The sequence below is a fragment of the Anas platyrhynchos genome, chromosome 11, assembly GCF_047663525.1.
Source record: "Anas platyrhynchos isolate ZD024472 breed Pekin duck chromosome 11, IASCAAS_PekinDuck_T2T, whole genome shotgun sequence".
In the NCBI taxonomy this organism is placed as follows: domain Eukaryota; kingdom Metazoa; phylum Chordata; class Aves; order Anseriformes; family Anatidae; genus Anas; species Anas platyrhynchos.
Genome location: NC_092597.1, coordinates 16554620 through 16569453, shown reverse-complemented (window position 1 = coordinate 16569453; position 14834 = coordinate 16554620). Strand labels below are relative to the sequence as shown.

General features: G+C 40.3%; 1 protein-coding gene across 13 annotated transcripts in view; it reads left to right on the top strand.

Moving 5' to 3' along the window:
* The window catches only part of ARNT2 (aryl hydrocarbon receptor nuclear translocator 2), a 114037-nt gene that overhangs the window by 22872 nt on the left and 76331 nt on the right, over positions 1–14834 (top strand). For 10 of the 13 annotated variants that reach the window (XM_072043463.1, XM_072043462.1, XM_013106565.5 and 7 more), the window contains exon 2: positions 9356–9467. In XM_072043463.1, coding sequence (XP_071899564.1) covers positions 9358–9467 — 110 coding nt within the window. In that variant the 5' untranslated portion in view covers positions 9356–9357. Of the gene's footprint in view, positions 1–3261; positions 3409–9355; positions 9468–14834 lie in introns of those variants that run through there. The other 3 variants (XM_021277347.4, XM_038184702.2, XM_038184700.2) reach the window with 3 other exon arrangements.

Sequence of the window (14834 nt, the reverse complement as noted above, 5' to 3'; positions counted from 1 at the left end):
TTCATCCAGCTCAGCATGCCTTTTCCAGCACTGGCCAAAGCAGATGCTTGAAGGAGTACAAAATCAGGGCAAGCATGTCTGGTGTTCCCCTGGGTACGTTCCCACCCCTCAGCCATGCGTGACTCAGAGCCTTCCTGAGCCAGGCATGACATTCGTATTGAATAGCTCTCAGCAGGTTTCCTTTCCACCGTTTTGGGCAGGCTCTAAAGCCCCTACAGCCTTCTAGCACCCGCAGCTTCTTGTTGCAGGGAGCTTGGAGCATCCAGAGATGGTCATGGCTGGTCAAGATGGCATGGAAAGAAGTAAAAATGGTGCAGGGAGATTTAAAAAAAAAAAAAATTATCAGGGACAATTTGTAGAACAGTTTAACTCAAATGGTTTCCCTTTGCACTTGATCAGTGGACAGCCTTGGGGTGGTTCCCAAGAGGGCAGTGCAAGGAACCCCGACTGAGCCGTTCTGTTTGAGGCACATAGTCACGGGGACATCCAGGAAGGGACAGCACGTGGAGCAGTGCAGGAAATAAAGGAGTGGTTGGATGAGAGCCTTTTGCTTTCTGTGTAGAAAGAATTCAAGTCTTAGTGCGGAGGCAGATGCTGCGGAATTTAGACATAATTGGAATCCCGGTAGAGCTAATGGTGCAGTGACGCGTGTTGTTTGGTGGTGGTGGTTTTGTTTGTTTGGTTTTGTTATTTTAGCTTGTACTGGAACAAATTGAGAGCAACCCAGTTGGCTGTTTGCTTTCCTGCTGAGCCACAAAATGTCAGAGCCTTACCAAGCCCTTTTAACTAATAACGAGTGAGGATCTTCTGGTGCAGCTCCACGTGCAGGTGTTTTGCCTAGGTCCGTGTGACCGTGCCTGGCTTCAGCGCAGCTCTGGCTTCCCTTGCAGCTTCTGCTTTCCCTCCTGGTGTTTACTGGTTGAAATACAGCAAGTGTTCTGTTTTAAAAAGGAAAAAAAAAAAATCGTGTGCATGAATTTCTAATTGAATGCCAACCCAAACAAGCTAAATGAAACAGACTTGTTAAATGATGAATTAATGGACTGAGCGTGATCCGTCTCTGAGAAACTTGAAGGAAAGTCATTGCACGTTATTATTTTTCAGCTTGTTTGTTTGCCCAGGCTGGGCGTATGCTTCACTTTTTGTGAGTTCATAAATGGGTTAGCCTTGGCCCATTTTGCATAACAGAATAGCCATAGATTGTATTTGCTCGTTCTGACACAGTAAGTAAAAAATATGGAAAATAACTTTGAATGTTACCTTCTGTTTCTTGCACACAACTTATAATTATGCAGCTATTTTTGGCAAATACAAAATGTCAGAGGAGGAGGGAGGATCACCATTCATTTTAAATGGAAATGATGCATTGTGTGGGAAGCCTAATTTTTTTTGTAATGCAGAATCGTTTAATTAGTACTTTTGCCACGTGTCACTAATATCAACTGAAATAATATCAATAAAGCCAGAACAAATTAAGGCAGAAAAAAAATGAACTATGTGTTATCAGCGTATGATTGTGTATGCAAAGGCCTAAGACCAGACAGGGTCAGATTCAAACCATCCTGGCTGCAGTTTTACCACGACCCTTCATGTAAGCTAAACTTTGGCCTCTTTTTTTTTTTTTTTAATTAATGCTCCATCCACCCTGAAGCAGCCTTTCAAAGCTGGATTTTCATCCTCTCTGCAAACTGTCCCTTTGCAGTGACTACCCTACTTCCCTGCTCGGTTTGCACCTACACTTTCCCACTTGCGACTATTTATACCCAAGAGTCTGTTGCCGTGTGGTTGAGGCTGAGGTTGTGTTTTCAGTGCAAGGCTGGTCCAGGTCTTTGGATTTGCTTCTGACCTGGTTTTTCGTGCGCTTAATAGACTTTGGGTGCAAGAAGCACTTCTTTCCAATGAGTCAGTCCATCATAACATGTGGTGAAAACCTAAGAGATGTTCTGCTGAAGTTAAATCCACTCCGTATGCAGTGACAAAGCCTTACTGAAGTTCAGAGGCAGGACAGCTGCTGAGGTTCAGGTGACAGTCTTCAAAGTTCATTCCTCAGTGAAGGTACAAAGCTTCTTCTGAGGGGTTTATTATTTTCTGAGACTAGAGACAAGCTTTCAGAACAGGAGCCACCGAGGCATCTTTTTTAGTGTTTCCTCCATGTTTTGAATTCCATCAACCTCTTATTATTTGGTGAGGAGGGAGGGGGTTGAAGTGTACCATGACTTGTCAGCCAAGTTGGATTTGTTAGCTTATTACACGGAGTACAAGGAATAGTTCATCTAAGCCAAATACTGAATAGGCCAAGAAGAGATAACAAAGAATTATGAATGAGAAATTGAAAACCAGCTAGGGAAAAATACACAGGATTATGTGAGAAGGTAAAATGGTGTCATGCAGTTTGTCGGGAAGATGGGAGGAATGAAGAAGCAGGTATCCATCTCCTCTTTCACAACTAGTTGGGCACCTAAAGGAAGAATTCCCATAAAGTAGACCAAAACTGTATCAGTTAAAATTACAAGTAGAGCCCAAAAGTAAATTTTTTGGACCCTACCTCCTTTTGCACATCCCCGTGATGGACTACAAGGCATGCAGAAGGTATGGTTAGTACTGAGATGCCAGGACTTCTCTAACTGCCCTTGGGACACAGCAGTGAAATGTGGAGGCGCCATGCAGGATTTCAGCTCTTTGGCTTCTCAAGCTACTCTCTCAGTCTACCCGATGGGATGTGATAGATATCTCCTGGATTGGTTTCGTTGTCCTGACAGCTGTTGGTGTCACAGCAAAGGCAGTGGGCACAAGATAGCTGGATTTGGCCTCCAGACCACCACTTAGGGCATCTCTTAAAAGCTCTGTGACAGTCTCTGCCGTGTCCCAAAATGATGAGCTTAATCACATTGTTCCCCCCCCCCTTCATGTATGCTTAGTGTTCATCTCTGATGCTGAAGGATGATAAATCCCTGATATTAATTTTTTAAAAGGGAGCATTTCTCCAGTAACTGCTCACAATGTGCCCTAATTATTCTTTGAGATTGTGAGAGACACACCCCCCTCCCCAAAGTACAGGGCATTTTGATTTTGGTGGAGGAGAAATTTTAAAATGAAGTAGAATTTATATATTATTCACAAAAGCCCTCCCTTTCTTAGTAGCTGTTTCCAGAACCTAAATGGTTAAAGTAGAAAATGTTAGTAATTTTGCTGCAAATAAATTGATCAGTATGCAAGACGGTTGTCACTGGCTGAATCATGGTCCACAGTTAAGGTAAACAGATCTGTGATGACATTTTCTGAGCAGAATACCAATGCTGCTACATTTCTTCCCAGAGGTTTCTGACACTTCTTATATGCGGATAAAATTTCTCTCCAAGAAGGTTTTGTTCACAGGAAAGAAATAGCATCTTTGAGTCTTCTTTAAAGGTGGGATTTATTCTATTTCCTGATTTATTTGCTATGATAATTGTGTTAGCATAGAAAAGGATATTTTTGCTTTTCTGCATATCCTCTCTGTACAGTAGATCTTTCTGATGTGGAGTCTATTTAAAGTATCTGGCAGTGAGCTGCAATAAAACAGTATTGAACAGAGTTAACGGGAACAATGAAATGTTTTAATTCCGATATTCATTTAAAGTCATCTCTTGTTTTATAATCTCCGTAGATAACATGCAAAAGCAATGACTAAATATGCAGCTTGGTTTTAGCATAGGTGTTTCTGTGAAATATTTTTGGCTACATGATGGCTTCATATGTTCACTGGCATATTCTAAAGTAAGAGATACAATTTAGTTTATTCCTGAATGTCTCTGTGCTAGGCAGAAACCCTCCTTTGCAAATGACTGCAATCAGAACCTGTTTGCTGAGATGCATCTAACCCCTGAATGACTTCAGGGCATGGAAAGATGCAGCTTCCAAAGAACTTTGTGAAATCTGCGTTCTTGGAATACTTAAAATGTCCGTGGATGTTGCTGTTTGAGGGAGAGGGATCATTCGTATTTCTGTATTTAGCCTTAGATCCATGTTTACTTGGAGGTGATTGACATCTTGGTCATTCTGTGGATTAGTGGCCAGGAATCTGTTACATTTCTCCTTATATAAGGAGAATCCTGTTAGTCTAATCAGATGCTGGTATCTGACTTTAATCCCGTCAATTACAGTAAATGCTGAAGGATAAGAGAGCCTTGCTGAGAGCATGCTCCGTGATACCTGACATGTCATAGCAGACCTGGAGCTGGTCATTAAACTTGACGTCAGAGATTCAGAGCCCATTGAAGTTGGTGAGAGCATTTCTGTCACCTCCTGTGGGCGGTGGGTTTAATGTTGGCATGTGTAGGTGAGAAGAGCACGATTTGGCATGCTGGAAATAGCGTGGCTAACAGGTCCTTCTGTAAGCTGGACTTGCAGAGCCTTGCTCCTCGGACGTGTGTCTAAGCCAGTGAGCAAGCCAGGAGGAGCTAGAGCAGGATTTCACTCTGGATTTGGGCTGGGGCTTTGAGATCTGCTGCTTGGATTTAAGAGCTGTGGTTTAATAATTCCCAAACTCAAGAGGAAAGCCCAGATTCATCTGTGTGTGTTGTCCCGTCCAGTGATTCTTGTGATTGTGGTTCACATGTGCTTCCAAGTTATCCCCATGCAACATTTAGCTTGCTTTCTGTCTTCTGCTTTGTAATCCCTCTAGCTCTTTTTGTGGAGATCTCTGCAACAATTTGAGACTAACTTGGAACTTTCTGGGAGTAAATCCCTGTATTTTATCTGTATGTTTTATGTACATTTGCAGATTATTTAAATTATTTTGAAATCCTCAAATATATCTGGTGTATATATCTGTATATAAATATATCTGGCATATACAGCACTGGAGAAAAGTTTGAGCAGAGATTGACGTATTCAGCAGTAAATTTAATTCTGGACAAAAGCATAGAGACCAATTCTGCTGCTTTTACAATGCTCAGTGATGTTGTCCCAGGATTAGTGCAGCTCCTCAGGGTCCCTGTGAGGATTGTGGCAGAGTCAGGCCTGCGCCCAGGCGTGGCAGCGATAAGAAAAGGCCTCTTAGGTCATCTGGTCTGTAACTGGAAGAATATCCACTGCAAATGTGGGTGTTTTTGCTGATTTCTACGTTAATAGCATTTCTGTGTTCTTTGGCTGATCTGTAGGTCACCTTCTAACCTTGAAATTACATACTGTGTGCATTTTTCAGCAGAAGAGAAATTTCTGTTTGACGCTAAAGAACTTCTTTTAAACAAGTTATTTTTCAGAGCACTGCCATGAAGGTTATAGATGATTTTCTTGAGCATTCAGCCTGACATTGTTTTGCTTTCTGAACATTATACTTTTATACTTATGTTTTAATTTTGGGTAAAGTAAGCAATATTTGTCTTATTTCTGTTGGCAGAAGGAGAGTCTACTCGAGAAGTCCAATCTCAGAAAGAGAACAGTTTGTTACCTATTGTTCATTGCTGCTGAGACCCTCCTGTGAGCATCAGTATTAACATCTGTGTGGATGTGGGCCTTGAAACGTCATCCTTTGATTGTTGACCACGTCCTTTCTTTTATTTAACTTTAATTAATTTTGGGGGGTAACCAACCTGACACCTGTTTCTGCAGTGATGGGCTTTGATACTAGCTTGTGCTACAGCAGAATAGCTTCGTTTACTTTAGGGGGCTGCCCAAAATGTGTTTTCATGCAACTTAAGACAATGACATCTGACTCTTCTCATGATGACTGTTAGTAGGTCTTGGACCAATGCACACTTTTTTTTTTTTTTTTTTTTTTTTTTTTTTTTTTTTTTTTAAGGTAATAAGCTCCATGAAGTACCCATCTATGACAATATTTCTGTCAGAGATTGTGGTCTATGCGGGGTTACTTGTCCCCTGTCTCTCCTTCTGGAGCAGGGACATACAGTAACCTTCTCTGGTCTCCAGTGCTTAGAGAAGAAGCTGGCTGTTCTAGTGGATTCTTCTGGCTCTGTCCTCCCACACTGGCCTTTGTTTTCTAAGATATCTCTTTCCTACTTTCCTTACCAGCCCATTTTGTAGTTATCCCATCCTGCTTATAAAACCCTCTTTTATAAATGTAAATAACATCAAAGATCTGTTCATCAGCAAGCATCCAAAAGCAACAGAGATGGAAATAATTTGGGAAGCAGCTCAAACCTCTTCCATTGTCTCCCCAGACGTTCTTGCAACCTGGAGGGGAAGGCAGGGAGCAGCTCGGTTTGTGAGCAGAGGCTTTGCAGCCACAATCCAGTGCTTCCATTTCTAGAGCAGCTGTCCAGCGTGGGTGATGCTCAGCTGGGTACTGGAAGCTGCAGTGGGGTCACTTTGTCAGCTCTGCTCCTGGAGCCTCCCTTCTGTGCTCTGGTGTCACTGCTTGTGCACTGAGACCGTGGAAGGAGGATGCTCCTCTGCTGCCCTGCTTGCTTCGGTGGGGTACTGAGTGATCCAAAGTACTGAGTACTGCATTGCTTTCCTCGCTGTGTGCCTGACGTGGCTTGGGGAGACCCAGCCCACCCTCTGGTTTCACCCTCTTCAGAACTCAAAAAAATATTATTTGATGGCAGGAAAGAAAGCTTGGAAAGCTGACTGCTTTTGTTAGCAGGGTGCATCCACTCCCTGGGGTTTTGTGAAAGCTGTAAGAGGTCACGCAGTGGCTGGTGGTGCCTTGGCATGGTGGGCTCTGAAGTGGAAAGGTAAATTGGGTGTCTTATGCATGGTTGTACGCACAGGGCTGTCATACCTGGCTGTCCCTTAAGGGAAATCCTTCTGATTTTAAGGGCCTGAAATTATAGGCACTCTTAGCTGAGCTTTAATGTGTGTGAAGTCCCTGATTTTATTTTCCTGTTCTTGTATCTTGGAAATGGAAATTTTTGAATACATCCTCTTAGGGCAGTTAACTCAATCAACTTAATTTTGTTCTCCTAGGATTGTGAAGACATGTTCAAAGGCTATTTTGTGTAAGAAGTTGATTTCTTCATTGTGTTTTTATTGATGCGTCATTCCGGAGATTGAAGATACCTACACAGTAACTCTTCATTTGTCTAGCAGGGTACAATCTGATTATATGCTTCAAAATGTTTTCTTTCAGGTATTTTTGGACACTGATACGGCTGAGTCTGTGGTTTGGTCATTCCTGTAGCCACTGCCTGTGCTTTTCTTTTTTCTTGTTAAAAACATGCAGTTCCTGTTTTTCCTTCCTATTTGACATTCCCTAACTGTCCTTTCTTCTCATGCCTCCACACATTAAAGGCTGAACATAAGAGCAGAAACCCAACTCATTTTGCCTAGCCACAACCACCTAAATTGGACATCTGATTAGAACTATATGAGTCTGCCAGAGTAGTCAGTGACAAGAGCAAGGGCCCTACAAAAAGAGGGCTACTCAACCTGATTCAGATACATCCCTAAGCACTGGATGCATAGTAGGGCAAGGATGGTGTCATTTCTATTTCAATCTGTAAAGTTAACTTAAATAATCTCCTTTACTTCCATACTTTGAAGAGGAGATGAATCCAACACTTGGCATGGTTTTCTTCAATTTTCTTTTATCCTTGAGGAAAAGGAGGCTGCAAGAATTTCTCATTACAAATACAGCATTATGTTCAGTCCCTTAAAATACCAGTCAATTGATTTGAAATTGTTTTATGATTACTAATTAAAAAAAGCAAAAACTGATCTACTGAATGATTTACACTAAAATGTGTTTCTGAGGGGTAGGGACACTTTGCAGGTAGATTTATGGTTTTCACCATCTGTTTTAACAAATGAGTCAGCAGAGCATTTCAAAATAACCTTCGGTTATATCCATGAAACGCGAGTTTGAATGTTCCAAGTGAATTACCGGCATGAGAGTACTAAAAGTACTTTTTTTCTGGAAATAGTGTTTTACCAGTTGTTTAGATGCTCTTGCTTTTATTTGTATGGAAATATGCCAATATACGTTAATGTAGTGATTCCACATACCCGAAGCTTTCGACACAGCAGGACTTTTCATGGTATGGTAATGTAGGCAGAGGTATTGTCGGTTGTCCTTGCACACTTTTTTTTTTTTTTTTTTTTTTTGAAAAATATTGGATGAGTATTTTGTTCTGTTGCTTTTTGCTTGAAAAGGAGTTAATAAAAGTAAATGCACCAGAAGAAATTCATGGAATCAGTGAACAGATAAAATGTTACTATTTGAAATGCATAATGCTGCATAATGGGTTTATATAAAGAGTGGCAGAGATGAAGTGCTCTACAGACATAATGAAAGAAACATGGATTCCTGCTTCCATAATTGAAGTTCTTTTGTATTGATCTGTTGGGAAAGAATAGCAGGATTTTTGAACAGATTTGCTTTCCATTAGTAAATATATTTATCTGTAGCTCCGGATATTCAGCCAAATTTGAAAAAAGAAAAGTTGGAAGGAAGATGCATTTTCTTTCATGATAATTAAATGTTATGACTGTAGATTTTTACCTCCAGAGTAAGTAAAGTTTATCTGCATTTAAAAAGTTTTAATTGCTTTCATACTTTACCGGAATTGCACAGAGACAAAACGTTCTTAACATGCAGAGTAGGAAAAAATGATATAAATACATTATATTCCATCTTTCTTTTTTAGAGTGTAACAGACTGTTACTGATGGCTTGTAGAAGTACTTGCCACTAGTGGTCTGAAGACAGTTGCACTGTTTTTGTTCCTTAGATTAAGGATTTGAGGTTTGGGGATCTCATTAATCCTGGAACACTGGCAGAGGGATGAGTGCCAGCCTACATTTCAGGCTCAGGTCAGCTCTGCAAGGTGCCACGCAGAAATACAGGAAGACTTGGAGCTCTGCTAAGTTCAGTCTGGTCCACTGAGTGCTACCAAAATGTAAATAATAAAAAAACAGCATTGCCCAATAATTAATTCCTGCTCTAAACTCTTGACCTCTCTGGCAAACCAGGAAGTCCTGGAAGTTTTATTTTTCTCAGTTTGTACAGCTTCATTTCTCTTGGGAATTCAGCCCCACGTATCTCTACAGGGCAGTGTAACTACTGGTAAAGGTTGTTGGCCGTCCTCTGCCAGTCCCTCCGAGAAGCAGAACTGTGACAATCCCATAGGTAAACATTAATGCAGAGGCACCTGCTGTATATGCTGTGTTCTCTCAGCCATCTCCCAAGGCACACATAATGGTTATTAACAAAACTGCACTTGTTTTAAAGGAGCTGACAGCTTGCTAGGCTTTGATGGGAGAGCTTTGCTTTTGCTTAGAAATAAAAAGGAAAGCTTTTCCCCGTTTATGTTTGAAAGGGCTTTTCTGTAATTTTGTCATCATGGGTTTCCCCTTAGAGGTGATGGATTAAAAGATCTTTTTCCCCTCCCTTTTTCCCTACTTCTGTATTACAGAAATGGCATCTGACATTCCTGGCTCGGTGGCTTTGCCGGTGGCACCAATGGCAAGCGGACAGGTGAGAATGGCAGGATCCATGCCTTCCAGAGGAGGAAAGCGCCGCTCTGGGTAAGCCATTTCCCTTTTTTCAGTGCTGAATGGAAACTATTTGTATTGAACAACTGGAAATATACATGTGTTTGTATCTTTATTATACACTGTTTATATAGGTAAACTGTGTTATGGCATTAGTTGCTGGTGTTTTGCTTTTCTTTTCAACGTATCTGCTCTTACTGCAAGATCAAACTTGCTGATAGGAGTGGTGTTTGTTGCTTTGCACACTTCAAAGGACTTTGGGATTTGGCAAAGCATCCAGAAACAGAGTTTGGGTCCCATGGCTGTTTTTTGTGTAATGCTTGTGTGCTGCCTATGTCTGTTTAATCTCAAAAGCATTTATCATTTGAATAAAGGTAATAAGATGTGTTCTTACTTGTACATGCCGACTTATCCAGCTTCATCTGAAAATTGGACCTGGAATCTCTCAAATAAATGCCTTCTGTTAATAATGTTTTCTTTATAGTCCCAGATACAGAAATAGCACAAGTAGTTTCTCTGTTCAGAGTTTGTGGTGTATGATATCCTAAACTTCATGGGAAATGCTGCGTAGTCTCCCCAGGTCTGGGAGAAAGGGCCTGAATCGAGTTCCTAACCTAGATGAAGGTTCTGCTAAAGAAGAAGATTTGTTATAAAATATAAAGGTTGGCATGGTGTAGCCATAGTTTTTCCACATCACATTGTTCCATGGCAGCTGATAGTAATCTTCTGTATTAGAAGAAAAAACATATCAAGAGATGCAGAAGAGCAGAAAAACACTCTCTAATACTATCAGAAATACCAAAAATACTGTTTGTTTGTTTGTTTTTTCCTTAACAAATGGTTGATTGCAAGTAATGTTGATTCTTTCCCTGAGATACCTCTGGTAAAAGTGTGCCTGCAAAAGAGATTGGTTAGTATTATACTTAGCCCTAAATATTACGGTGGTAGGACTTAATGGGATCGATAGTGTGAATAAAATCTTCACTGAGAAGACCTGATTCCCCGTGAGCGCTGCCCTAGGGATGGCTGGCCAAGACGTGCTGCCCATTCTGGGTGCCTGCCCAAGTACTGGTGCTGGAGTCTCGTTCCTGGAACAGGTTGAGAGAGGAGAACGTGGACCTTGCCTTGGATGCAGAAATGAGCTGGTGTGAGCTGAGCACTTGGGGCGTTTGCTCTGAGGGAGCTTCTTTGGGCAGGACAGTTTGGAGGTTGTTCCCCTTGGAGTGTGCTTCCGTATGCTGAGCTAACTGTATAGAACCGCTCTGAAAAATTCCTGAAATCTGTTTTTAACAGCCCTCCCATTTTTAATTTGAAACTGTTCAGTGAAAAAGCCTTTTCAAAGTTGCCCTCAGAAGAGAAAACAAAGCATTAACATATTTTTATTGCTCCATGGCTTGTATAACCTTCTGTGCTTTTGAGTTGCAGGATAGTTGATCTCTTTTTTGATCATAAACCATGTCAACTCCGAATACAAGTTTGCAAATTACTGTTACCAAGGGCTGATGCTGCTGACTGTGAAATCTTCTGATTATATTAAATCCTGACTTGATATTAATTGAAAGCTCTGCTTTAAATGTTGCATTTTAAATATCGTCAATCTATTTGCAAGGAACCGGAGTGGGGGAGGATAGGAAGAACGCAAAACCAAATGATTTCAAATGTATTTAATATGCAAATTCAGTGAATAAGATAGTACAGATTTGCTGTTATATCCATACTGTGGTACTTTATCTGTGCACCGTAGCTCTAAACTAATAACCCTTCTTCAAGCCTGAGCCAAGGGTGCGTTTTTTTTGTTCAGTGTGTACATATTCAGGCCTGGAGGGAAAGAATGCCTGCTGTGTCTAATTCCTTGAAGCTTCTCTTTGAACAAAGTTGCAGCTAACACTTGGTCCTTTCATTACTGTCCTGGCGATATATCTTTGTACACCTAAATCCTTGGGCATTTTAGAAATGAATGCTTTGTGTCAGACATAAAGGAATATAGCTCATGAACACAGTCGTCTTTTCTAGCTCCAGTTATCTCTGAAAATTGTTTCTTTTCTCATAATTGCTGAGGCAAGCTGGCAGAATAATTGCTGTATGGACTTGAATGTAGATCAGTTTAAACTCATTGGCTATCCAGGAGGTGTTCTGTGGTGCAGGCATTCAGCTTCACCGACAGCTCAGAAAAATATTTTTCCTTTCTATAAATTATACCAAGCACTCCATAGAAATAAAGTGACAGCCTAGTAGTGCATAAGAGAAAACATCGCTGTGATCAGTAACTACTGAACATAAAGTGAAGTCTTTATGTTTAAGGTAGAGGATAAATGGTGCTTTTTTGCCCTCCTTGGTTATCTGTACTTGGGGAGGAAGGGCTGTTTTTTTGTTTGCTTTTACAGAGGCATTGGTTTTGTTTCAGTTCAGCACATGGTCTTGCTGTTTCTCAGGCACAGAATGGGGAGATCTGGGGAAGAAGAGACCACAGCCAGCAATCTCTCTCCCTGGGTGCCCCTGTCTTGCACCGAACAAAGGGCTGTAGTGCAGATCCTCATCCTTATCTCAGCAGCTCTGCCCCATCATTCCTACCTGCCCCTTCCTATACCAAATAATCGTGGCAAGCCATCTTTTGACACTGCTTGGGATTTTTACGTAATTATTTTGTTGTGTTCAAATTCTCTGCCATCTCATTTTTTAACCTGTGCAGAACCACCTTGCATTGTGAATTGTTTTATTGTATGAAAATGTTCCTAATTAAAAATCAGTAATAAAAAATATTTTGTCACATTATTTATGTTACCCACACATCTTTTGAGGAAAATATGTTTTACTTAGTACCTCGTACATCAGATCTTTTCACAATTGATGAGAGCAGTGTGAAAGAGGAAAATAAGACTTATGCTCCCTCCTCAAAACAAAAGAGCACAGTGCAGTTCTTTTTTAAAGTCTCTTTTTAATGGGAATTTTAAATGAAGATAAGATACTCTTTCAGAAACTTCTGAAATGATGTCATTTGTCTTCTTCGAGGTTGCTTCAATTGCTTTGGTACTGTGCAATATATTCTATCTGAACAGAAGATCTTATCTGCCAGGGTATGGGGAGTTTGTTGGAATATTATTTTTGTGTGTTCTGCTGTGTTCAGCTAAAGGTTGCAGCTGATTCCTTACCTTTCACTTTGCCTTACTACAAAGCAGATGGAGTGGTTCTGGCAGGAATTTAGAATCACTGACTTTAAACCTGAGGGTGTTTTTTTTTTCAGACTTTTAGAGGATTTTTTTTTTTTCATTTTGCACAGTGAAATGTGAAAGTGGGAAACTTATTTATTAACAAAGAGAGGGCAGATATATTTGCATTTTTACAAGTATTGACATTTTCGTGAACTACATGTTCAATTTCTTCTTTTTTTATATTATTGCATTTGGAAAGAAGTCAAGATTTTTTGGTAGTTGAACAAAGCAAAGGTGTTATTTAGAGATTTAGTATGCTGCAGTCTGGCATTGCACCCTAGACAAAGAGTTTCTGCAGTGATGAGCCTACTATGCATATGGTAGGGGTTACCTATGGGTATTAACCCATCAAGATCTTATGAGATGAGAAGCTGATAGCCAGCCATTTGGGTAAGAAGGGAGTAAGGAGTAAGTGGGACTATGCATTGAGCATGGGCAGCAGGATCGAGCCTTAAACTGTCATCAGGCTCTCTGTAATTCTTGGTATTATATTCTGGTAATAATAAAACAGTCTAAAGTGCAGCAGAGACAATATTTGATTTTTGAGGGGAAAATCCATTTCTTAGCACTCAGCTAGAGTATTTGGCGGGAAGCTAAGAAAATCTACTCCAGTATGGAATCCTAGTGTATTGGAGAGGAAGAAAAATAAATTAAAAAAATATTGCATCCCAAATTTAAGCAGGGTCTTACTACATCTCTGGGGAAAAGTCTTTTCCCTGTAGTATGGCTATGTATTTTTTTCTGCCCATGTTCCCTACGCTTGAAACTCCAGCTTTATCTCAGTTGTGTTTTCAGTTGCCAGTGAAACTAGGGAAGGATATACCTGATGTGATGATTTTGCAAGTTGTTCTAGCTGCAGCCAGCCCAGTGCCTGCCTGAGTGTGTGCTTTACTTAAAATGAAACAGCTCTCACCTAACATTGACTTTCACATTTTTGGTGTAAGCAGAAGCACTGTGAGCGAAATAACCCAACCCCAAAGTTGGTTCTGGGCTATTGTATATACACATCTATGTGCATAAAGGCACACTGCTATGTGGGGAAGAAGCAGGTAGGTAAGAGGACAGCTTCAACAAGATGATAATGCACAAATGTTAAAATACAATTAGTGCTGCTGCACGTCTGAGGAAATCCAGGCTGTGGATGCCAGCACCAAAGGCCACGTTTGGGTCTAGCAGCACATCGCAGGGTCCTCCTGGCTTAGTGCTTCTGCACAGGAGATGTCGCTGGCCGCTGGAGGTCGGTGTTGTTCTGCGCAATGCAGCTGAGAGGTCACTGGCAAGGGAAGTGATTTAGAAACTGGGTTTGGTGATAATTAGGTGAGCAAGAATGTAATTTATAGTGACAATGATGATTGCATCAAACAACCAAATTAAATGTGCATCTCTTCTTAAGACTCTTTTGGGAAAATGGTTTTCTCCTTGCTTCCTTTAGAAATGAATAATCACTATTGCCATCTGGAAAATATTACTCTGTCTTTTCTAATACCATTTCCAATTCCTGTGCTTATTTGCTGCTCATGTCCTGATTGTACGTAGATTGCTGTGAGTCAGATGTATCTTTGATATCAAAATTAGGAAGCAAGGCTGTATTGTCTAACTGGAGCACATTCTGCTGTATGTTTGTGCAATTTTAAAGACTATTTTTACACCACTGATCCCATACTCTGCATGTATGTCTTAATTTTTAATTGGAAAGTAGTTTTTTTTTTGTTTGTTTGTTTGTTTTTGTTTGTTTTTTAATATTGAGTTAAATATTGTCACTTTTCAGGGTTTTGCCTTTAATATGACATGTATCTATTGTTAACATGAAGTAGTAGATGCATCAAAATTTTAATTATATAAATTGTATTATATTACACTGAAATGCTAGAAAGCTTCAAGTGTAAAGAAACCCAACAAAACCATTTGCAAAAAAAAACAATGATTTCCTATCTACATGAATTACATTTATGTGACTGCTCAAGTCTCTGCCATACTAACATAGCTTCTTATTAAAATAAATACACTAACACAATAATTGTATATGGTAATTTTATATCAGATGGTTCTTAGTCTGACATAATGCCAGAGTCGCCCCCTTGTAATCAGGATATCTATTTGTCTACCTCTTCTTAGGGATACAAAAATGTAAAAAAATACTTTGTAAAAAGCTTTGTAGTGACAATATCAACAGGAAGGAGGTAATCATGCT